Raw genomic sequence first — 25,968 nt, 5'->3', positions numbered from 1 at the left:
ATGCAATTAATTCCCAACATCCAAAATTAGAAAAATGTCATAACCTACAAGCAACTCGACCTAGCAAGGTACCCAACCTTTATTGCCGGTGAATCCAGCAGGTACTGTGCCTCCCACATGGCATACTCAAAGTGCCTAATCACTGGAGTGTCTTTACTCTGTATAGTACAATGTCAGATTCAATCACAACTGTCCTTGAGGGCGGATACAAGAAAATTCCCTACCCAGAGAGGTGATGCCCTCTTTACTCTGGATTCATGGAAACAACAGAGCATGTATTCCTCCAGTGCCTGCATTACAGAAACACTTGTACTAGCCTCATCTCACTATTATTGCATAAATTCCCAAGGCACACAGGCCAATTCTACACCTTCCTGCTGCTTTGAGATACTAACCTGCTACAACACATAATGTTGCCACGTGTCCCAAGCAGTGCTTAAAACCCACCCGATGATCTGCAATAGATTTAGTTTGCCCTATATTAACCATATGGTCTCCTTCACCAATCTAATGTTTTACCCCTCCTTTCAGGCTTTTTAAAAATATGTATATGTTTTATAGTTCTCAGCTTTTTATAATATTATTTTTTAAAAACTTTGAGGTATTTTTTTATTCTTTTAATTGACTGTACCCTGTTTTCCTTATTCTGGTCTTTGACCATAATAAATATTTGATTTGATTGGGCAGTCAACTGGCACTGCCTATACTCAGGACCATCACAGCTTACTTGCTCCAAAAATTGTCTAGAAGACTCAGGTTTTAATGGATATCAGGAACTGCAACAATGATGGGTCAACACTATCTTCAGGGACATGCTTCTCCAGAAGAGGGGAACCACCACAAAGAAGATTCCTGCTCTAGCTCTGCAGAAGGCCTTTCCTACTGAATCTTACCAAGTTGGCAGAACCCACTGTTGTCTATTATTCAATTGGATTTTTGCTGATGTATTGAATTAATATAGTATTAAATACATAAAGATTTATGGCAGCAAGAAAAAAAGTCACATAATAGTGGCATCTAAAAAAAATTTGTGATGGGCACTAAGTTCCTGAACATATGAGGATATGAATTGCTTCTCTGATCTTGCTCATACAAACTCTTAGTTATTATACTTGTCAATATTAAATATAGATAGTGCTCATGTTTTACAACCATTGAAGACAAGGTTTTCCTCCAGATTTCTCTTTGTTTTTTTCTCTGGATTCTTTTATATCACTATTTTATTTTTTTTAATTTATTTTATTGAATTTATATACTGCCCTTTCCCGTAGGACTCAGGACGATTTACAGGGCATAAAAAACGTCAATACAAAAATTAAGAACAATTAAAAAGATTAAACTAAATCCCTGAAAAAATATAAATATAAATATAAAACCCCAGTTAAAACCCCAATTAAAACTCAGCCTGGGTCGGAAAGCTCGAAGAGCCAGGTCTTCAGGTCTCGGCGAAATGATCGAAGGTCGGGGCCAGTCCTAAGCTATTGAGGACATTTACTACAGTATATTGCAAATCCCTACAGAAAAAAACAAAACCACTGAGATTAATTTCCTCTTTATTGGAATGAAAGATATGTCACAGCTTTTTGTTGGTGTATTTCCCCTTTAAATAGGTAAATATATGTCAATTTAAGAACAGAATACCAAGTGGTACAATGAATATTGCTAGTAGAAGTAATAAATAATACTCTTGGTTGCCTCATTGGATAATGAAAGGAATATTTATAGATCATCCTGTACAGTTGAAGGCTGCAGCCCCAACCACTGCAGTCCATAACTCCTAAATAGCAATGTCGCTATTACCAATATTATTTGCATTCCTGTCCACTTTGCAATAAAAATACTGGTTCCAGATTTGCAGGAATGTGGTCCTGAATTTTTTAATCCTAAATGCATAAACAATGGGGTTCATGGCTGAGTTCCAATGAGTCATACATATAGCAATAGAGGTCAAGGTTTCCAAATGCTTCGATTTAAAAGAGAATAGGTTGACACAGTTGCAAATGTGCAGAGGAAGCCAGCAGAGAGCAAAAAGGAATAGCACCAAGGCAAGAGATTTAGCAATCTGCAGTTCCTTCCCATAATATTTTTCTGGGTATGCTGAACTGGAGCCAAACTTTTTGTTGAGTTGCTTGCGAATTATCTTGAAAACCTCTATGTAGATGATGAGCATAAGGACCAGTGGAGGCAACACCCACCCGAAGAAATTGAAATACACCATGTATTCCATGGTGATGACTTTCTCAAATTGGCAAGAGTTGTTGTAGTTTTTCTCTCTCAGTCTGTTCCAGCCAAACAGCGGAGTCATGCCCACAAGGAAGGAGATCAGCCAACAGCATCCAATAGCAACCCCTGCCCGTTTGGGGGTCACCACATTCTTATAACTGCAGAAAGAAAGAATAAGATTGTGGCATTACAGAAATAGCTACACATGTGTCTCAGTTAATTTCCCTTCTTATTTCTTAATCATTATTTATTTATTAAGGCAGAGTTTCTCTGTACTTCCCTTCTATTTCTAGATTATTCACATCTAGCTTTTTCCCCATTACTTTCCCGGCCTTCCCACAATCTTTCACAAGAGAGCTGTTTTTTTATGAAATGTTCTTAAAACAATGCACAATCTTTTATTTTTCCAGTAGCCAGAAGAGATTTATGACCATCATAATAATGCATAACCATTATTTGAACCAAAGGATCCTTAAAAAGGAGATAGAGATGCTTGGCTATACCACAAGTCAATTAATAAGGCCAGGTAATTCAGAATTAACCTGATGAGAGAAACTAGGCTTGATGAGGACCAATTATGCTCAGATAGGGTCAGAGATTTCTAGTGTTCAAGAAGCAGCCTCAACACAACAAAGCAGATGCAACAAATTGATTAGTGGGGAAATAATTTCTTACCTATCAAATTCAATGGGAATAGGAAAATGACATCAGAAAATATCTATGATATAGCACATCCATAAAGTATAGAACAAAAGGAATTGGCATCAAGAAGGAATCTCACCAGATTTTCTGACACCTGATTTAATTGATTATGTATTTCCCTGACCAAAATCTCACAATATAGGGGGAAGCCCTTATCACATATTCTATTGGCTGATTTCAGAAAGCTGAATTTTTAAACTCTGGTGAATTCATGGACATGGCCATGTTTTCTTTAGTATTCCATTTTCTTCTTTTATGATGTTTTTCCAGTTTCCCAATCCTTGATATTCCTGAAAGATTCTTATCAAATAAAAATGAAGCCAGACAGTCCTCTTTAAGATTTAAATATAACAAAAAATAACAGGTCCTTGGGAAGGAGTCAATAGGTGGATAAAAATTCTAAATTTAGCCTAAATATCTGGCTGTGACCAAATATTAATAATTAAAATGTAGATCACCTGACTGTCAAACAACCCTGGGTGGTTTACAATTTTAAATGTCTATGGAGATTCTCAGTCATCCAGGTCATGGTTGTCCCAAAGGTGCTTTTTCAAGAGGCAACTGGACTTTCTTGTTTTTCTTTGAAGACACATTTACCAGAAAAGATGGAAAAGAAAAACAACTAAAACACATCAAGGAAGCCCTCAGAACGTGTGGCTATCCCACCTGGTCCTTCATCAAATCCCAAAAAAGACCCAGCAGGAGTTCCTCCATAACAGACAAGGAAGAGAACAGTAAACAAAGCAATGTTGTCATGCCATACGTTGCAGGAATATCTGAAAAGCTCAGAGGTGGATCTTCAGCCAACACAACATATTTGCACATTTTAAACCCAAAAATACACTAAGGCAGAAGCTTGTCCACCCCGATAAAACACCCAGATACAAACTAAGCAACAACGTATATGCAGTACAATGTAGTGAGACTTGTGCAGATCTGAACATTGAGGAAACCAAACAACTACTTCACAAATGCATGGCACAACATAGGAGAACAAACCCACCAGGATAAGATTCAGGAGTCCATCTGCATTTAAAAGACAAGGGCCACTCTTTTGAAGATAGCAAACTCTTTTGAAGACACCGCATTTTGGACAGAGAGGACCGCTGGTTTGAAAGAGGGATCAAAGAGGCCATCTATGTCAAAATTGAACAGCCCTCTCTCAACAGAGGGGGAGGGATATGACTTCATCTATCTCCAGTCTACAACACAGTCCTTTCAGCAGTTCCAAGAAGACTCCATACCCATTTTCACTACTCAGGTGAACTTGAGGACACAAATAAACTTCCAAGTGGTCTCAATGACTCTTTAAAAGAATGCAAATGGCCAGCTGTCTGTAAGGAGTTTAAATCCTTCCATTCCCCACCATCTAGTCAGAGCTGAAGAAGCTTCTTGGATGAGAAGCAAAACAGCTTCAGAGAAAAACAAGGAAGTCCAGATGCCTCTTGAAAAAGCACCTTTGATTTAAAAACGAAAATCAATACAACTCCCCTCCCTACACACACACACACACACACACACACACACACACACACACACAAAACCCAGCACATTTTTTTTAAATGAGCCAAGGTTGGTTAGGGACTTATATATTAGGGAAACATTTGAAGTTGTGTTGCATTTCACCATTGTTTTGAGAGGAGCCCTTTCAGAGTCAATTCTCAAAGTAGTGTAGCTCTCCCACTTCTAAAAGCAAAGTGATAGGGTGCTTCATTTTACTTGATCTTCTTGCTTCAACTTTCAATAATGGAACTCTTAGAGGAAGTGATGTGATTTGGAAAGGCTAGATTTTTGAGGTCATAGTCACAACTTGTTCTCTAGCTGTCTATCAGTTCATGTCACTATCAGCCATTGTTCAGAAAACTAAAACTTTCTGTAAGGCCTTTCTCATCACACTGTTCAACTGTGCAGGTAAGGTATCAATATAATCACCAATTAACAGAGTCACAATCACAGCAACTGTGAGAGGGACCTTGGAGTCCTAGTGGATGATCACTTAACCATGAACCAGCAGTGTGCAGCAGCAGCCGAAAAAGCTAATACAATCCTGGGCTGTATAAACAGAGGCATAGAATCAAGATCATGTGCAGTATTAGTACCGCTTTATAAAACCCTAATAAGACCACACCTGGAATACTGTAGCCAATTTTGATCACCATATCACAAAAAAGATGTTGAGAGTCTGGAAAAAATTCAGAGAAGAGCAACTAAGATGATCAAAGGCTTGGAGACTAAAACATACGAAGAACAGCTGCAGGACTTGGGTTTGGCTAGTCTAAAGAAAAGAAGAAATAGGGGAGACATGATAGCAGTATTCCAGTATTGGAGGGGCTGCCACAAAGAAGAGGGGGTCACGTTATTCACCAAAGCATCAGAGGGCAGGACAAGAAATAATGGTTGGAAACTGATCAGAGAGATAAGCAACCTGGAATTAAGGAGAAACTTCCTGACAGTGAGGACAATTAATCAGTGGAACAGCTTGCCTCCAGAAATCATGGGTGCTCCATCACTGGAGGTTTTTAAGAAGAGATACTAGACAGTCACTTGTCTGAGATGGTATAGGTTCTCCTGTTTGAGCAGGGGGCTGGACTAGAAGACCTCCAAGGTCCCTTCCAGCTCTATTCTATTCTATTCTATTCTATTCTATTCTATTCTATTCTATTCTATTCTATTCTATTCTATTCTATTCTATTCTATTCTATTCTATTCTATTCACTGTGTTTGGAAAAATTCCCAAGCATTTATGAATCCTTTATATATTATTAATTTTTAGAATATAAAAATTGCAGCAATCTCTCCCCAAAGGGGGATAATGTGGTTCTCGGGTTCAGTTGGGTTTGTTGCTTACATACCTGGCGCCCAGCTGTGTGGCAACAGCCCTGCCTGAGCTGCTCGACACCCTCTCAGGGTTGGCGGTAGAGTTCCCCAGGCTTATAGTCCTAGGTGACTTCAACCTGCCGTCACTGGGAGGGTCGTCGGAGTTAGCTCGGGAGTTCATGGCTTCCATGACAGCCATGGGCCTGACCCAGGTTATTGAGGGCCCGACTCATGTGGGGGATCATACTCTCGACCTGGTATTCCTGTCTGGACAGTGGTTGGATGATCTGGGAGGGGGCTCCCCGTCCATCACCCCTCTTTCATGGTCAGATCACCACCTCCTGAGGCTGGTTTTCCGTCATGCCACCCCCCGCCGTTATCTGGACTGAGTTCGACCCTGTTTCCCCTGATGATGTGGACAGGATCATGGGGAGACTGAGCACCACCACCTGTTTGTTGGATCCGTGCCCCTCCTGGCTAGCTTATGCAGCTCGGGAGGGAACACGAGGCTGGTTCCATGCAGTAATAACTGCTTCTTTGAAGGAGGGTGTCTTCCCTGCCGCCTTGAAGGAGGCGGTGGTGAGACCCCTTCTCAAGAAGCCTGCTTTGGACCCGGCTGCTTTAGACAACTACCGTCCAGTCTCCAACCTTCGCTTTCTGGCGAAGGTTGTTGAGAGTGTGGTGGTGCATCAGCTCCCTCTGTTCCTGGAGGAAACTGATTATCTGGACCCGTACCAATCGGGTTTCAGGCCCGGACACAGCACGGAGACGGCATTGGTCGCGCTGGTGAATGATCTCTGGAGGGCAAGGGACAGGGGTTGCTCCTCTGTCCTGGTCCTATTAGATCTCTCAGCGGCTTTCGATACCATCGACCATGGTATCCTGCTGCGGCGTCTCAGGGGGTTGGGAGTGGGAGGCACCGTTTTACGGTGGTTCTCCTCCTACCTCCAGGGCCGCTCGCAGTCGGTGTTGACGGGAGGGCAGAGATCCGCCCCGAGGCCTCTCATTTGTGGAGTCCCTCAGGGGTCGGTTCTCTCGCCTCTCCTGTTCAACATCTATATGAAGCCGCTGGGCGAGATCATTCGTGGCTTCGGGGTGGGGTATCACCAGTACGCTGATGATACCCAACTTTTTCTTTCCACCCCGAACCAACCCAGCGATGCCCTCTCCGTGATGTCCCGGTGCCTGGAGGCGGTTCAGGTCTGGATGGGGAGAAACAGGCTTCGTCTCAACCCCGCAAAGACTGAGTGGCTGTGCATATCGGCATCTCGGGTTAACCAAGTTATTCCACCTCTAACGATGGGGGGTGAGGTGTTACCCCCCGTTGATAGGGCTCGCAACTTGGGCGTCCTCCTGGACTCACGGCTCAATTTTGAAGATCACATAGGAGCCGTGACCAGGGGGGCTTTTGCACAGGTTCGCCTGGTGCGCCAGTTGCGTCCCTATCTGGACCGAGACGCCCTACGCACAGTTACTCATGCGCTTGTGACCTCCCGTTTGGACTACTGTAACGCTCTCTACATGGGGCTGCCCTTGAAGACCACTCGGAGGCTTCAACTGGTGCAGAATGCGGCCGCGCGAGTTGTAATGGGGGTCTCCCGATACTCCCATGTAACACCTCTACTCCGCGAGCTGCATTGGCTTCCGGTTGCCCTCCGGGTGAAATTCAAGGTGCTGGTTATCACCTATAAAGCCCTACATGGCCTGGGTCCGGGGTATTTGAGGGAACACCTGCTGCCCGCATCAAATGCCCTTCGCCCAGTGCGCTCCCACAGGGAGGGTCTGCTCAGGGTCCCGCCGGTAAGAGATTGCCGGCGGGTGACACCCAGGGATAGGGCCTTCTCAGTGGGGGCACCTGCCCTCTGGAACCAGCTGCCGGTGGAGCTGAGGACTGCTCCCGACCTCCGATCATTCCGCCGGGGCCTGAAGACCTGGCTCTTTGAGCTCTCGGGCCCAGGCTGAGGAGACATTCATTTTAATTGGGGTTTTAATTAGTACAGGGTCGATTTAATTTTTTTTTTTAAATTGGGTTTTAACTTTTGTATGGTTGATTTTAATTCCCTGTAAACCGCCCTGAGTCCTCAGGGAAAGGGCGGTATATAAATGCAATAAATAAATAAATAAATAAATAAATAATGCTTATGACAATGGGTAACTCATTTTTCTCCAGCTTGTGATCTATGATGGCCTAAGGAAGGTGGTTTATAGTTTCAATGAAACGCGAATCAATCTTTAGAAGCAAGCCTTAGCACAGAAAATAGAAGAATCTCAGGACTTGAAATTTTTAAGTCCACCCCAGAAGCTTCTTTTCCTAGTTCAGGTGGAGAAGATGCACCTGTTTGGCTTTTAAGCTCCAACAACAATTACAAATTATCACAGCCAATCACCAGACATTTTTAATGTGATGATATTCCAATACTTCTCTGTCCTCCTGATTCTTATTATCATCTCACTTTATGAGTAATTAGGTTCTAAAAAAGAGAAGCACATTCTCATCTCAAGGAGTACTTCCTGGATTTAAATAATTATCATCCACTAACCAGTAACTTTTTCTTTAGCCAAGAGTTAGAAAAAAATGCTCTTGCTTACCTACAAACAGACTGTAAGAAAGCTGAATATCTATATGCATTCCAGTCTCACCAGAAATCTGGGTACTGCACCAAAATAATCTTGTTTGTCCTGATTGTGGTCAGAGAGAGATGGGGAAGTGGTACCATGCTGAACATCTTAGATCCCTTAGCAGATTTTGCTAGTGTTGACCACAATATTTTGATATAGCAGGAACTGAAAACATTGTATTATAATGAATCTGTTCCTGCCAGCTGCCTATTAATGACTCACATTCTGATCTTCTATTCCATTTTAATCAGGAGATATTGCACAGGTGTTGAATAATTGCTTGGAAGTAAAGACAGCCTGAATGAAAAGAAATACACTAAACTACAAATGAATGTTAGCAAGGCAGAGGTAAATGGTTGATTCTTGGACCTGAGAGCTAGAAAAGTGACCTACTTCACTTCCTATAAAGACACAGATTATCACTGCAATTCCAGAAAAGTCAGTTAATGTTTTTCCCCATGATCAATCAGGGAGCATCAAAACTGGCCTCCTGCCTAGACCATGCTACAGTATGTGTTGCTGGGGTTGCATGAAGTAAAACACTTTTAAAAACATAGTCACTGTTTAACTAACCACTCTTGAAACACCAAAGTTAGCTGCAAAGGAGAAGGCCAAGGAATCATGAGATGGGGCTTATCAGGAGTTCAGGCTAGCGGGAAACCAACCCAACCCTAAGCCCCCCACCCCATTTTTTCCCCATGGCTGTGCTTACCCTCTGGAATGATCTACCCATCCAATCCCTTGATACATAGACAGTGAAAGCAAGGCTCTTGCCTTGAGTATTTGGGTCAGGATGATTATAGCTGCCATCTGGAAGACTGCAATAAATTTAGTTTCTAAACACTGAATAATTGCTTATTTTTGTTTTCTGATATTGTTTATTTTGCTTTAGATATTTTTTTATTTACCGTATTTTCCGGCGTATAAGACGACTGGGCGTATAAGACGACCCCCGACTTTTGAGAAGATTTTCAAGATTTTTTTGTCTTATACGCCAGAAAATACGGGTGCATGCCAGTTGCCAAGTGTCTGACACAAGCCCGATTCAGCCCCGTCTGATGCAGATGGTGCAAAGCCACCCTTTTGAAGCCCAAAGGGGCTTTTCCTTCCACCCACCGCAAGAGCTGCGTTCACATAACGCGCTCTTCCAGGCCAGACTCTGCAAATGGCACACCAGAAGCTGCAACCACCACAGGAACTCCGAGTCCCTGCCTTTCGGCAGCCTGCACGGCTGAGTGCGATCCAGCTTTGAGAGAGCATTTGCAGACAGAGCAGCCGCTGCATCTGGAGCCAAGCCCCGCCTGGGAGGCGGTCAGCCAGGCGGGCCTGGAAGACGCGCTGGAGAGCTGGGCTTGGGGCAGCCATGCTGAGGCCGGCTGGCAAGGGCCGCTGCGTGGTCTGCAGGAGAGAGGAGCGCCAGGCCACCAAGTACCGCTGTCCAGGCTGCCGAGAGAGATAGTGGGTAGCAGGGTGCACTCTGCTTATGCTCAGATGCCGCTTGGGTGAGGGTGAGGGGCTTCCTGCTGCTCCCAGGGTCTGGCATTTGCAAGGGGGAGGGGAAGGGGCTTAGAGGCTCTTGGGGGTGGGAAGGGATGGTCACGTTGGAGGGGGGACTGGACTAAGGAGACTTGAAGTTGCTTTGCAAGAACGGGGGCGCTTAATTGATTCATGTACTATTTTCCGGCATATAAGACAACTGGGCATATAAGACGACCCCGGACTTTCGAGAAGATTTTCATGGGTTAAAAAGTTGTCTTATACGCCGGAAAATACGGTACTAGTTTATTGTATGCTAATTAATACTGCATTGTTTGAGTTGGGCACTAAATAGATAGATACATAGAACTTTGTGAGCATTCAAGACTAAAGAAAATCAGCTCTGCTGCTTCACAGAGCAGCATGGACATCTGGGACACAGTGCTACTGTCAACCTGCTGCCAAAATCCCATGGAAATACAAAGAGGGAAATACAGAAGCTTCAGAGAAGGAAAAAAAATCAGGACAGCTGTTGCAGTTGTGACAGCTGCCACAGAGTTATTTTTAAGAACTAGACTTAGACATTTAATTGATTTATCTCTAGTATTCTATGTATTGCAGCCATTAGGCTACATGCAATATGTGAGAAAAAACGGTACATTTAATTCTGTTGATAATCTTGTTCAGTATTATCTACTTTAGCTTGTGGCAGACAGAGTCAGCTACTCCCTCCCCCCCTTCTGTATTAAAGATTTCTGGAGTTGGGGGGGATTAACTAAGTTGATTAATCAAGTTTGGGAGAGATCAACTGTGAGGTGATTAATCAAGATTAAATTTGCCAAGTAAAAAGGTGCTAAGTGCTTCCCTCCTTAGTGCAATCCCAGCGAAAATTTTCCCCAAGACAGTACTAACACCAACAACCTCAGTTCCAATGGTATCAATTCAACTTTCTTTTTGGAGCAAATAATAGTTTCAGGCAGGAAGCAGCAGGCTTGGGTGGAAAGTTATAATAACTCCCTCTTGTCCTCATATGCACAATCCTGATTAGAGCATTTTTATTCAAAACTTTAGGGTGAGCAAATTTCAGAGGATCAAGGGCAACAACATGCTTCCTCAATCAACTGGAGGCCTGCATGTGACCTTAACCGTATTGGGGGAGTTCACAGGGAAGAACAGAAACTTATTTTTTTTCCACCCAGTTTGTAACTTTTGGAACGTAAATGGATGGGTATCAGACTGGAAAGCCTCTGGAAGATAAACTCCAATTTTCACCCATACAAAATCTCCCTTCCCCCACCTCAGAATCACATTGACAAAATTGGGTTGCAAAATGATTTTGGAGTGGGGATAGTTTAAGAATGAAATTAAGACCAGTTTCTCTCTCAGAGGGTCCTAGTTTCCTGTTCACCCCACTTTTTTTGAGCAACACAATATTTGCTACTAATATTTGATAATTACTGTCAAATTTTGAAAACATGATCTTAAGGCATTAAAAAGGTAAAGGTTCCCCCGCACATGTGTGCTAGTCGTTTCCGACTCTAGGGGCCGGTGCTCATCTCCGTTTCAAAGCCTAAGAGCCAGCGCTTGTCCGAGGACGTCTCCGTGGTCATGTGGCCGGCATGACTAGATGCCATAGGCGCACGGAACGCTGTTCCCTTCCCACTGTAGTGGTCCCTATTTTTCTACTTGCATTTTTTACGTGCTTTCGAACTGCTAGGTTGGCAGAAGCTGGGACAAGTAACAGGCGCTCACTCTGTTACGCGGCACTCGGATTCGACCCGCCAAACTGCCGACCATCTGATTGACAAGCTCAGCGTCCTAACCCACTGAGCCACCGCGTCCCTTAAGGCATTAGGAAGCTGCAAATGGAATGCTAGGATAGCCAGATGCAGTTACCGGTATCCACCCTGCATTAAGGGATCACATGAATACATAAACATATGCCTAGCATTTTTGTTCCACAACTCTGAGGAAAATATGGTTGAGAAATGTCAGATTACCCCATAAATGTCTTAGTTTGTTCTGAATTAGCTGCCATAATAACCTTGTGGAGCTCCTGTGTACTATTCATAAGCAGCACACAGAAGGAACATGACATGCAATTAAAGAAACTGGAGAGAACAAGCTAGGTTCCACCTTTCATGACAGTGAAAGTTCACCTTTACTCCAGGATAAGCCCAGAGCCGTTAATTTTAATGACATTCTGCTTCCGTCTCTCTCTTATGCTCTCTGCACCTATTGGCTGAATAAATCATTGCAATTTTAAATATTCTTTATTGCATGCTTATGGGATTAAAACTGAATCATTACTAGCAAGAAAAGCTATACAGTTCAGGTTAATCTAATAAGAAAAATAATGGTTCTCATGGAAATTCAGTTAGACACGAGGGTATATTGAAAAGGGCATATAAAACGACAGATATAAACCCAGCATTAGGTACCAATTTTGGTTAGATGTTGAAGCCAATGGCTGGCAACGAGTGACTCAAATTAAGACCTGACAGAAGAACAGAAAAACAGAATTAAATTTAAGTGCCATAGTAAACATTGCTTTTTAAGCTAGCAGACATTCAGTAATGAAACAAAACTAGGTCTCCTCTCCTTATGACCATGTTTATGATCAGCAGAAAGTCAAGGAAGGGTTCACGTTATTAATCCTTTATAGCAGCTTCCCACTGGAGTATCACTTCTTGATCTTTGGGCTAAGATCAAGTCAGTGTCTGACTCATGGGGCAAGCAGAAGTGGATGAATTACAATTTGGAAAGAAGGGTAAAGAAATTGGTAGAAAAGAAAATGAGTTGTCTCATTCATGGCCAAATGAGGATGCAGTGGAAGTCCAACCCAGTGCTTTGTTAGAACTCAGTGGGGAGAAGCTGCCTCAGATTGAACCTTAATAAGATGAAATAGCTGTTAAATCAGAAATCAACCAATTACAGGACTGTATCAAATTTGATTGTTATGTTTCCCCAGAAAGAGTTGCCTTTCAACATGGACATTGTCCTGGATTCACAGAAGGCAATTCAGCTGGTGTAGCCTTTTCTGGAAGAGGGCACTGAAGACTCATGTCATCAAGCGCTTTCATTATCTGTATTCACTCTGGATGGGGCTATCCTTAAAAACTACTCCAAAATAGACACACTTCTACTAATGTATGTATTTTGCATGCATTTTCTCAAAGTGTGCACATTTTACAAGCCAAAAAAAATATACATTGTTGCATAAAGCTGTCAAATACAGGTGGTCCTTGATGTACGACCACAATTGATCCCAAAATTTCCATTGCTAAGCAAGTCAGTTGTTAAGTGACTTTTGCCCTATTTGAATACCTTTCTTGCCACATTTGTTAAGTAAATCACTGCTGTTATTAAGTTAGTAACATGGCTAAGTGAATCTGTTTTCCCCATTGACTTTGGTTGTCCAAAGGGCGCAAAAGGTGATCACACCCTGGGACACTGCATGTACATGCCAGTTGCCCAGCATCCAAATTTTGATCACGTGACCATGGGAATGCTACAACAGCACATTTTTTTCTGTGCTGTTGTAACTTCAAATGGTCACTAAATGAACAGTTGCAAGAATGTATTCATACCGTGTTCTATACTTGCATACATTTTTAGTTGTATATCATGTTGCAAAATTCCAAAAAGTTCCAGCTTTGTACACACTGTACATGTTCCACATACTCCTTTGTGTTTGACAGGTTTCAAATCTCTATACTGTTTAGATCAAGCATGTCAAACTGCCAGCCCGCAGGCCAGATGTGTCACGCCGAAACCATGCCTGCCCCATTGCCGGCAATGTGGGAAAAAGTCCTGATATGTTGTGCGATGTCACCTGATGTCACGAGTTTGACATGCCTGGTTTAGATAAAGCCTACATTAAGTAGAGCTCAGCTCTGGGACTTCAAGGACATGTTCCTACAGTTATTTCAGAAACATGCATAACTGGTTCACCACTGCCTTTTTCCACATTTTTTTCCATGTTTCCAGTCTAGCTTACAACTCTGGTATTCCCTGAAAGCCACTCATCCTGGCCCTGCTTAGCTTCTGCACCATAACACAGTGAGCGAAGGACTGCTAAGGACTACTGCACTGTATCAATCAAGGGTATTGCCATCACTATTATAGTGCCAGCTCATAAACCTTTTTGGCTGAGGATAGGTGCATTCAGACAATGAATGACATCTCTCCCCCCTCCCAAAATGGGCAGGATCTGTAGATTTGGTTTAATGTAAGTGAAATATGTAATTAAAAGTTAAATTAATTAAAACTTAAATCAAAATAATTAATTTTTAACAGTACATACATGAGTAGAAAACAGCTAACTTCTCCTTCCAGCAGGGAGGGTTGCAACTTCTGCTGGGTTGCAACTTCTTAAAGGGCCCTGGGGGCAGCTTCTAAGGTTTTTAATGGCATTTGTGCATTTTTCCTATCGCAGTAACTCCAAGAATTAATCTCTAAAGAGGGCAGTTAAAAAAAGAACAAGTGACACAATTTATTACAAGAGAATGGGTCCCACCTCCTCATTCCAAATAAATGGCTCCATACATTTTTAATGACTGCTCTGGCAACAGAACCACTAGTCTGTCTCTAGTCTTTAAGGAAATGTTTCATCTGCAAAGGAACTATAGGTATAATTTCTAATTTGTTTATTATTTACTTATTAAATTTATATGCCACCCATCTCGCTATCCAAAGTGATTCTGGGCAGTTTACAATGGCATAAAAGCATGAATATAAAAGCATTAAAATTAACATCAAGTAAATAAAGGTTAAAAACCAAGAGCCAGGACAATAGAGATGGGTAGACTTTTGCCTCTCACCCACCCAACCACCTCCAGTCTAGTGCGCCCGCATTGTTACAGGTTATACTGGACTTATGAACACAATTGGGACCAGAAATTCCATTGTTAAGCAAGGTGGTTGTTAAGTGAGTCACACCCAGTTTTTGGCCATGGTTGTTAAGTGAATCACTGCAGTTATTAAGTGAATCATGTGGTCATTAAGCAAATACAGCTTTCCCCCATTGACTGTTTGTTGGAAGCCATTTCCCAGGTGGGAATGAGAAGGGCATTGGCTTCCTTTTGCTAAAAAAAGAACAACGTGCAATAAGCTATCGAAAAACTAAAGTGCTAGTGTTTGCGTGACACAACAGTCGGTTACAAACCTGGCAAATTAATGGGATCCCAATAGAGCAGATAAGTAATTATATCTTGGGGTGCAGTTCCATGCTTCCTTATCCTGGAATGCACATTTCTCTTATTGGACAAGTGTGGCCCAATGTAACTCCTCAGCTGTCTAGACAATTCTTCTATTCAAAGGGGGAGCATTTTATTCCTGCAACTTGCAAGATTTTTCTTGATAAGGTCATTTCTCAACTTCTTTGTGGTATTCCAATTTGCATTTTTACAAAGTGATACAAACCAAATTTATAAGAGCAATACTCGCAGTTCCAAGATGCATTAATATTGCTGTATTATGGCTAGAGGTAGATTTGGTTTCTGTGAGTGCCAGAGCCCAGTTCTACCTCCTCAATTTCTGGTTGAAATTTATTTATTTTTCTTTTGTGGGTCTGTCTCCATTGGTTCTCAGAGGCTATTTCAAATCAACCTGGCTAACAAAAGCTAAAACTCCAACCCTTAGGCTTTCTTTGGGAAGTCTCTGTCCATTAGGACTTCAAAATGCCAGAAGCCATCTTAAACAATATAACTGAGATACTGATTTATAAACCAGTTTAAGCCTATTAGCCAATGTTACAGTTTATTTATTCTTCTCAAATAGGCATGTGCCATTATTTTATCTCTCTTCAATTATGATTTAGAATAAGAATTTAACTTGATTTAATTATACTATTACTGTATATCAGGGGTGTCAAACTGCCGGCCCGCGGGCCGGAGCGTCATGGAGAAACCACGCTCATCCCATTTTCAGCAATGGGAAAAAGTTCCGATACGTCGCGTGACGTCACGTGACGTCGTGAGTTTGACATGCCTGCTGTATATGATCATTTTTAGTGTATTGCATTTCTCTGATGTTCCCTTTAAATAAGCAACTCTTATTATGATGCCAGCTTATATTAATTGCCTATAGAATGTATGCCTAGAACTAAGATCTATACTGCTATGCTCTTCTTCTTTTTTTCTTTCTTTCTTTCTTTCTTTCTTTCTTTCTTTCTTTCTTTCTTTCTTTCTTCCTTTCTTTCTTCTTTCTTTCTTTCTTTTCTTTCTTTTTCTTTCTCTCTCTCTCTCTTTCTTTCTTTCTCTCTCTCTCTCTCTCTCTCTCTCTCTCTCTCTCTCTCTCACACACACACACACACACACACACACACACACACACACAATTTTCATAGTAAGATACAGGATCAGTTTGCAATTACCACCTTGGAATTTCCAGTATCCAAAGAATTAGTCTGTAATGGTCTCACACCTTGAATATTATTCATTTCTCCCTTAAAATTATCTTTTTTCCTTATCAGTTATAAGCAATTCCGCCCATTAAGATCTACTATTAGTATACAGGCTTGCTCAACTTACATTTAATGGACATTCTATGCAAAATCTATGCAGAGTTCTTGCTCTTGGCTCATCTAAGTGTAATACGCTTGTTAGTTTTAAAATAATAAAACAATTGTTTGAATCCTCTGCACTTGTGCTTTTTTCAGTGAGTTTTCTACCACAATGATTATATCTTAACACACTGATCCTTTCCCTGTGGCTTAGGACAGGGGTCCCCAACCCCCAGACCATGGACAAGTACCAATCCATGGCCTGTTAGGACTGGGGCCAAACAGCAAGAGGTGAGCGGTGGGTGAGCGAGCAAAGCTTCATCTGTACTTGCAGCCACTCCCCAGCACTATCATCACCGTGTCAGCTCCACCTCAGATCATCAGGCAGGAGTGCAAACTCTACTGTAAAACTGCACATGTGAGGGATCTAGATTGCGTGCTCCTCCTCCCACCCCCTTTCGTGGAAAAACCGTCTTCCATGAAACTGGTCCCTGGTGCCAAAAAGGTTGGTGACCATTGGTCTAGGAAATGATAGAAAATACCTGTTTTGTAAATCTTCTAGTAGCTATAATCCTGTGCTTTATGGGGATTTCTATTTTTAAAATAGTAACTCTTGTCCTTATTCTTACATTCCTGACACTGTTAAATACAGAAATATTACTACCGTTCTTGCATGTTTTAATGTCTATTAATATCAAGCTACTCTTAAAGTAATTTAGTACTAGAGAGATATTGTGTGGACTTTTATAGAGAAGGAAACTCTGCTAAAAAGGCTATCTGCTCCATGGTCAGTTTGAAAAGAGTAGAAATCTTAACCAACCTATCAGTAGCTATGGCCTCAACCAGAGACTTTGTAACATAATGAATATGAGTACAGTATTTTCAATAAATATATTTCAGTGTGAGTGATAGTAATTTTAATGTGCACCTATTTTATACAGTTAACATAGGATGTGTAAATTTATTATTAATTTAGTGATGTGCTATTGATGTGCTATGTTGAAAGAATCAGTATAAAAAGTGACATGGGAAATAAGCACACTGTATTGTTGAAAGAAAGTCTTCATCAGGGTCCAGTCCAAGCTGGGAATAAACAAAATGGAGACTGCTTAAGAAAGAAAGTTGTAGTTTATTGAAGAGCAGAGCCAGACAAAAGCATGGCTCTGGGAAAGCTGACCACTTGTATAGCTGGGAGTGGTTTCTTGGGTTTTTGAGGCTTTGTATTTCCTGTGTCATGTACTTTGACCTGAGTCTGAGTGTGCCCTTTTGGTATTGGTGGGTAATCCTATTATGTCCCCAAAGGTCATGTCTTTTAGAGTTTGGATGGCATATGTAGATTTTAGGGATCTTTGTCTTCCTAATCTCATCAGCTTCTAGCTTCCTGGCTCCAACCTTCCTGAATGGATTATCATATCTGCATTTCTAAAAGCTGGCCTCTGCCTAGTTTCTGCTTGGGGGTAATAGGGCTGGGGTTGTTTTCTGGGGGCTGATTTCTCTCTTTTTAAAGATCTTCTCCATTATTCCATTGGGGAAATATATTCTGCCTTTTTAATATTCCCCAAAATATTTCTTTCTCTGGATTCTTCCCACAGTATGGATATTTTAACCATACATAAATCTTATAAACTAACACTATTTCTGTCTGATCCCAATCCAATCTGAATTTCCACTCTAATTTTAATTAGAAAAAGTAAATCAGAAATTTGCTGAATTAAAAAAAAACCTCTACAGAAATTTGCTGAATTAATAAATCTACCTCTAAAAGCAGATTGCAAACTAGAGAAGTATGCATTAATCACTAATCACAGAATAAAGAGCTGCAAGTGATTTAGAAGTCAGCTAGTCTCCAGCTCAATGCATGATCTGTTGGATCATCTTTGATATGATTATCCAGCCTTCATTTAAAGAACTTCTGTAAAAAGCATGTATCACTTCATGAGCAGCCTATTTTTCTGGCTGACAGCTCATACACTCAGGAATTTCTTCCTGGTATCTACTCTGAGCTTACCTTTTGAAGTTTTAATCAGAAGTTAAAAGTGTGGTGTCCAGAATCTTATACCAATATGCAATTACTTGGTAAAAGATAGTCACATTTAATTTCATAAGAAGGACATCTTAAGAGGAAACAGAAAGTATATCAGTTGAAATGTCTTTAAGACCATCACAGTAGATAGATTATACCATACACATTAAGATAATTATTAATACCTCCAAAGAAGGAAGCCATTGTGGCTGAAAAGCTGTAAAAGAATGAAATGACAAAATTTACTGTATATTCCTTGAAATCTATGCTAATAAATAGGTGAATTTTGTTATGTTAATGTTTTTAAAACAGATAAGGTTAGTAAGAAAAATATTTTGAAGATTATATCACTAACAATAGTCTGACAAACAAAATGGATTTTCAGAAATCGAGTTAAGAAGATGGCTGGACTCTAAAATAAGCTAATCATGGGGATGTCTATGGAGATTCTCAATCATTTGGGTCACAGTTGTCTCAAAGGTGTTTTTTCAAAAGGCAACTGGACTATGTTTTTCCTTGAGGAAGACATTTTGCTTCTCATCCAAGAAACTGAAGAAGCTTCTTGGAAGAGAAGCAAAATGTCTTCCTCAAGGAAAAAACATAGTCCAGTTGCCTTTTGAAAAAGCACCTTTGAGAAAAAGCATGGGAAAACGATTGGAGGAAGAAATGGCAAGAACAAATAAATAAAACTAATCCTTTGCTCAAGTTTCCACTTCAGATATTGTTGAATAGATCCCAATACTTGAGATAATGATTCGGAAAAGGTGCCTGGCAAGAGAAAGGTGCCTGGCAAACAGAAATGAGAGAAATGACATTCTGGGACTAATCAACCCATTGTAAATAAAGACCAATGAATTTTAACAGCATTAGCCTAGCACAAATGTGGATTTACTGATTTCCTATTAAAGCATGTCATTCCATTATGTATATTTTCTTTTCAAAAAATCGAACATAGCCAATATAACAATAATTTTTACAAACTGTTTTAGAAGATATTTAGAAAATTAGAGAACTATTAACCTATCATCTCCTCCATATAAATTGGTGGAGCAGTGGGCTAATACCTCCTTAAGTAACACCAGCTGCCTGCAATTAGTGCAGGTTCGCATCACACCAGGCTCAAGGGTGACTCAGCCTTCCATCCTTCCGAGGTAGGTAAAATGAGGACCCAGTTTGTTGGGGGCAATTAAGCTGACTTTGTAATAATGCCGCTTGGGGGTGTGTGTGAAAGCCCTAATAAGCAGGCATATACATAGAATGAAGGCTACTGCTAAGCTTGTAAGCCGCCCTGAGTCTTCGGAGAAGGGCGGGATATAAATGGAATTAAAATAAATAAATAAATAAATAAATAAGTTATATCAAAGCTAATGTTACCAGCCATCCAGAGTAGTCTTTTTCAAATGTGGCAACTTTAAGATGTATGGATGTCAATTCCCAGAATTACCCAGCCAACCTGTTTGAGAAACACTGATCTAGAAGAACAAATGTAGAGGGATAATCAACATGGCTTCTGTAAAAAAAAAATTCTTCCACATCAGCATTTTAGAATTCTTTGAAATATATAGTAGTAGTCCATTTCTGTACTAGAAACTCATTAGATAACAAGATTCAGAGGTAGAAATAAAGAGATAATTTTGATAATATAAGCAAATAACCGATAGGATCCACTAACAATTGGAAGCACCTTGTCCACTGGAGTCAGAGCTGAACATGGAAAAAGTCACATTACTCAGGAACAACTCTAAAATGTCCTCTTTAAACAGTATGTTTGGGCAACATTAGTACAATACCATTTACTTTAAGTATATGTAACAATAGGTTTAATTACCAAACTAGGAGAATGACTTCAAAAAAAGGCTTTCCATTTTTGCAAACGTCTGTCTCTGAATAGAAGGAAAAGGAAGGCCATGCATTGCGGATGCAGCATCATCTTAATTTATTGCAACAAGGCTTTAGAAAGCTTGTTGTGCAAAAGGAGGAAATCTAAAGCAATTTCTATGTAAGAAAGGTGTAGATATTTCTGCAAGAGGAAATAAGTTTTGTTTAGTTTCAGTTATGTTATACTTCAGTATTGTCTGCCCTTTTGCAGCATGGGTGGACACATAAAGACACTAGCAATGTACTGTACATGAAGTAGGACCTTTATCCCATTCATTCACTTTGCAGAACTGCAAATGGAAGCCGTGAGTATAATTAGCAAGACTAAATGGCATCCATCGAGTTAAGCATACAGTACAACACCCATACACAAACACAAAGACTGCAAAACTCCTCTGCATAATCTTTGCACTATGCTCAAATAAGTTTTGCACCCCTTTGGTCCTACTCCATCAACTTCTTTTGGTAGCTGAGCCAATTTATTTCCAGATCAGCTGGGATTATCCTTGAAACAAGCATTCTTGAAGCTCTGGAGCTTGTACGTATAGACTTTCTAAGACAGGGGTGTCAAACTCAATTTCAGTGAGGGCCGCATCAGCATTGCGGTTGCCCTCAGGGGGCCGGGTGGGTATGGCCAGGGTGGGCGTGACTAACTGGGTGGGCGTGGCTAGAGTGCATATGGCCTACTGGATGGGCATGGCCAGCTCTACATCGTTCACATCCAGGGTGCCTATGGGGGCCTGGGCAGGAGTGGGACAGATCTGAGGGTCTCTGGCAGGAGGAGGGACTCTGGGCCAGGGCCAAGGCAGTGGGGGCCGTTCCCTCACTGTTTCCAGGATGGCTTCGCGGGCCACATGAAACCACTTCGCGGGCCGCATTCGGCCCCCAGGCCTTGTGTTTGACATGTCTGTTCTAAGAGCTTTCTTGAAAGCTAGAAAAGATTGTATCTATGCAGAAGATCAGCTACTATACAGAATATAAGAATCTACATGTGTGTGTGTGAGCTCAAAATTTCTTCAGTAAGTTTCTTTCTCCCACCGTTTTGTATGAATGGTTTTTGGCTGCTCTATTCCCAGATTGGAAGGTATTTAAAGAGTGGTTTTATCTGAAATGCTTTGCTTCCACCTCGCCAAGCTCCACCCTCAGACAAGCATACCCATCAGATTATCCCTTTCAGGATAAAACAGATGATGCAAAGTGCAGAAGAAGTAAGAAATGGTAATCCAAAGAAATTAAAGCCTGACATAACATAATGAAATATAGCTAAATCTAGTTTACATCAACACAAATCAATATATTTCTGTGTAGTTTTCTATGATGGCAAAGCATTTTTCTTTTCACCATATCCATGCATCATTTCATAGGTTGCCTTTTGTTCTTTATATTTCTCCTTTTTCTCATCTCAAACATCCAAAAAGGCATTGTCTGCATGCACATTCATATCCAAAACTAACTCTTCTGACATCAGTCCTTAACATTATCTTTATATATTCATCCATAAACATCTAAGGAGACATTACACATCCTTGTCTGACTCCCTGCTAAATATTGAGTAAGAAATCCCTTTATTTCCATATAAGCTTTATTTAACCCCATTGGTACAAAAATACAAGCAATCTTCAACTCCATATTCTTCTAATACATTCAAGCCTATTTGATTTACCATACAATTTCTCTTAATCAACAAACATACAATTAACTTTCCCATTTTCAATGACCTTCTAATCTAAACAGTAACACCAGCTGCACACCAGCTGCCCAGCATAAAACCACACTGCACTTCCCAAATGTTGCTTATTGTCAGGCCCATTTGTTACACATTTATTTACTTATTTATATTTACATATATTTACAGTTCTATCCTGCTACAATCAAAATTAACCCTTGAACTATTGTATCCTTTCTTATACTCTGTTATTAAGAATTCTGACCAAAACTTTCCTACACATGTGAACAAATTAGTTTTTTAATTTGTTATTGCCATCTTTTCTTTTCTACAGGAGGGGTATAACAGCATAATTCTTATCTGATAAAGTCTTCATGCATATGTTGAATAGTCATAAAGACTATTAATAAATTGTATATTTATTTTAATATGCCCTTAGATACATTATCTACAGCAGCAATCTTATCTTTTTTCAGCATCTTCACAGCACTTGTGACTTCCTTTTCATCATTTCTTTCTGCACTTTTAAAGTAGTCTTTGAGATGTCACTATCATTTCCATAAAAATCTATAAAATACTGTTGCCAACATTCCTTCGCTCAAATCTTGTCTCATGTAATCACTTATTCTTTACATGCCTTCTGCCAAAACCCTTTATTTGGCTCTAGTCCCCCACTTGCAAATATTTTCGCTTCCATCCAGATTACTCTGAATTTTCTCTGCTTCTTTTAAGCTTAACTGTTCCTTGCTCCCTCTGACTACTTTCCTTGCAGCTCTCTCTATTTCAGTGATGGCGAAACTTTTAGAGACCGAGGGCCCAAACTGCAACCCAAAACCCACTTATTTATCGCAAAGTGCCAGGGGCACATCAGCATTGTGGTCCCCTCGCGGGGTGGCAGGGAGGCCCCTATGAATGCCGTCTCTGGCACACAAAAAACAGGAGCGCAAAAATAGGCCACCATACTGCAAGGCGTAAAAATGGCCGCCGGTGCGCCGTGGGGTCCAGATACAAGGTGCTGCACCACGCAAGAATGGGGCAGGACTAGGGAGTATCACGCAGGCACTAGCCCCGCCCCATTTGCAGCACGTGTAAATGTAAAATGCTTTACCCTCCCTTTTCTTCCAGTCTGCCAATCGACAATGGTTGGTGATCTCTGCTCTACCACCTCTAGTCGAGCTTGCTAGTCGGCTACTTTGCCTCCTTTGTGCTGGGTGGGGCAGCCTGATGGATCTGCTGCTGGCGGCAGTGGCACATGTGCCAACAGAGAGGGCTCTGAGTGCCGCCTCTGGCACACGTGCCATAAGTTCGCCACCACTGCTCTGTTTCTTTCATCCTCATTTTTCAACCATTTTTAAATGTTTTTTTCTATACAGAGTCCCTTTCATTTCCTCATTCCATTAAGCGTTGTTTTCATGCTTCTTATTAGTGTAACTCCAGATATGGTTTTTTTTCTTACTCTGTTGGGAACAACTTCTATATATATAATCTTTGCTTCCTGTACCTGCCCCGTCCCAATATCAGTCACATTGCAATAGAATAAAAATAAACCTGCAGAAACCTTGGGAAATAAATGGAAGCATTCCTACAGTAGTATTCCAAGCCTGTGGATTTCATCTCTTGTAATGAAAATTAAGTTTCACCCAAATAGTGGCAACAAACAGGTGAGGCAATATCAACTAGGGGAGCACTGTACAAACAATCAAGGCTGAAAAGTTTGGCTTCATGATATAAAGAACAATGTTGTGCTTTCATTGCTGCCAATATGTCCAAGTGCTATCTAGGTTAAGTTTTCTATCCTAAAGGTGCTTTTCAAAAGGCAACTGGACTTTATTTTTTTCTTGAAGACATTTTGCTTCTCATCCAAGAAGTTTCTTCAGTTCTGAATGGATCTTCACTCAGAACTGAAGAAGCTTCTTAGATGAGAAGCAAAACATCTTCAAGAAAAAAACAAAATAAAGTTGCCTTTGAAAAACGCGTTTGGGACAACCATGGCCTGGATGACTAAGAATCTCCATAGAGATTAAGTTTTCTAGTACTTTCATTTTTAGTACTCAATGTACAGGTAGTCCTTGACTTACAGCCATTCAGTCAGTGACCGTTCAAAATTGCAATGACACTGCAAAAAGTGACTTACGAATGCTTTTCACACTTACAACTATTGCAGAATCCTGAGGTCATGTGATCACCTTTTACCACCTTCTGACAAGCAAAGTCAATGGGGAAGCCAGGTCCACTTTACAACTGTGTTATTAACTTAACAACTGCAGTGTTTCACTTAACAACTGAGGCAATCAAGGTCTTAAAAAGGGGCAAAACTCATTTAACAACTGTCTCACTTAGCAATAGAAATGTTGGATTCAATTGTGGTTGTAAGTCGAGGACTACCTGTTAACAAGTCCAGAGAGTCATTCTTAAGAGACTATGATTCTTTAGCAATAACTGATGAGCTTCACACACTTGCTACTGTAGGTGAAATACTGTAGTTTCAAACAGGAGCAATATTTTGGTGAAAACGTCAGAACTTGCTAAAATGGCAAAATCAATTTATCTGATTAAAGAAAAGATAATATCTACATTGATTGGGGATTGGAAACCCTTTATGGACTAATTGTATAAAGAAGAAAAAAATGAACTTGTGATTTACGGTTTTGATGATTAGACAGGATAGAATATAGAAAGAAGAGAGTCATGATGTAACTTTAGGGACAAAAGTTAAAATGTAATTGTACTTATAACCTTGAATTTGGAAATGGTCCTGGTCGAATGCACTGGATGGAAGAGCATAAATCATTTTCACAATGATGCTACTATCTGTGGTCCAGCTGGTAGCTTTATTGCAGACCAATTTCTCACTAACTCCTCTTTCCATTCCATTAGCTGCACCATCAACTTTTGGTTTCCCTGACTGACTATAAAAGAGATGTCAAACTCGCAATGTCATGTGATGTGTCATGACATATTGTGAGTTTTTTTCCCATTGCCAGCAATGGGGTGGGCGTGGTTTTGGCATGACGCATCCAGCCCGCAGGCCGCCAGTTTGACACCCCTGGACTATAACATGAACATCAACAGTGGCTTCTTTCAACCACTCTAGCAATCTTGATGTCATTATAACCACTTCTGTTTCCATTTCATTGGATTGGGCATGCATGCCAGCAAAAGCTTCAGCTTCATTGCTACTTTCTTTCTATACTACAAACTTGAAAAAATGTGCAGATTTTAGTCGTTTCGGGATGTTTTAGACTCTATTCCCTCTTCTTTTTGGATTTTTGAGCACCATTCAGATTATTGCGACAAGATATAATGTAGTACAAAACCTAAGTGGAATAAATGGAATAAGAGTAACAGCATTCCTGTCAATATGACAAGACCAGAAGCTGGGACGTAGTTATGCAATGCAACATTCATTTATTTATTTTGCAAACCTTCAGCTGACTTGAGAAAAGGCTTTGCGTCAATAGAGATGTTTGCTTTTTTTCTCACTGGTCAAGCCTTCATTTTTATTAATATTTATTGAATTTATGGTCAAAGACCAAAATAAAATACACAGCTATGATTTAAAACAATAAACAAAAATGAAGAATTGATGCATGACAGAAAGGGAGATGGTGCAACTTTAAAAATTATAGATTTTTTAGGCTTGGGTAACCATACTTGGAGGGGACGTGGTGGCTCAGTGGGTTAGGACGCTGAGCTTGTCGATCAGAAGGTCAGCAGTTTGGTGGGTCGAATCCCAAGTGCCACGTAACAGAGTGAGCGCCTGTTACTCGTCCCAGCTTCTGCCAACCTAGCAGTTCGAAAGCACGTAAAAATGCAAGTAGGAAAATAGGGACCACTCCGGTGGGAAGGTAACAGCATTCCGTGCACCTTTGGTGTCTAGTCATGCCGGCCACATGACCACGGAGACGTCCTCGGACAAGCGCTGGCTCTTCGGCTTTGAAACGGAGATGAGCACCGGCCCCTAGAGTCGGAAATGACTTGCACGCATGTGCGGGGGAACCTTTACCTTTACCTTTAACCATACTTGCCTAACATACTGCAAACCATTTCTAATTGCTT

The 25,968-nt window shown here is 40.9% G+C and overlaps 1 protein-coding gene across 1 annotated transcript in view; it reads right to left on the bottom strand.

Annotated features, from left to right (window-relative positions):
• Positions 1–1,372: 1,372 nt before the first annotated feature.
• Positions 1,373–25,968, bottom strand: part of ADORA1 (adenosine A1 receptor) — a 52,556-nt gene continuing 27,960 nt past the window's right edge. Inside the window, exon 3 of the mRNA XM_081324100.1 lies at positions 1,373–2,381. Within this exon, the coding sequence (XP_081180226.1) occupies positions 1,778–2,381 (604 nt within the window). The 3' untranslated portion in view covers positions 1,373–1,777. The remainder of the gene's footprint in view (positions 2,382–25,968) is intronic.

This window comes from Vipera berus (assembly GCF_964194415.1).
Source record: "Vipera berus genome assembly, chromosome: 3".
NCBI classification, from domain to species: domain Eukaryota; kingdom Metazoa; phylum Chordata; class Lepidosauria; order Squamata; family Viperidae; genus Vipera; species Vipera berus.
Note: the sequence above shows the minus strand (reverse complement) of the source record. Positions and strands in the feature narration are given on the sequence as shown.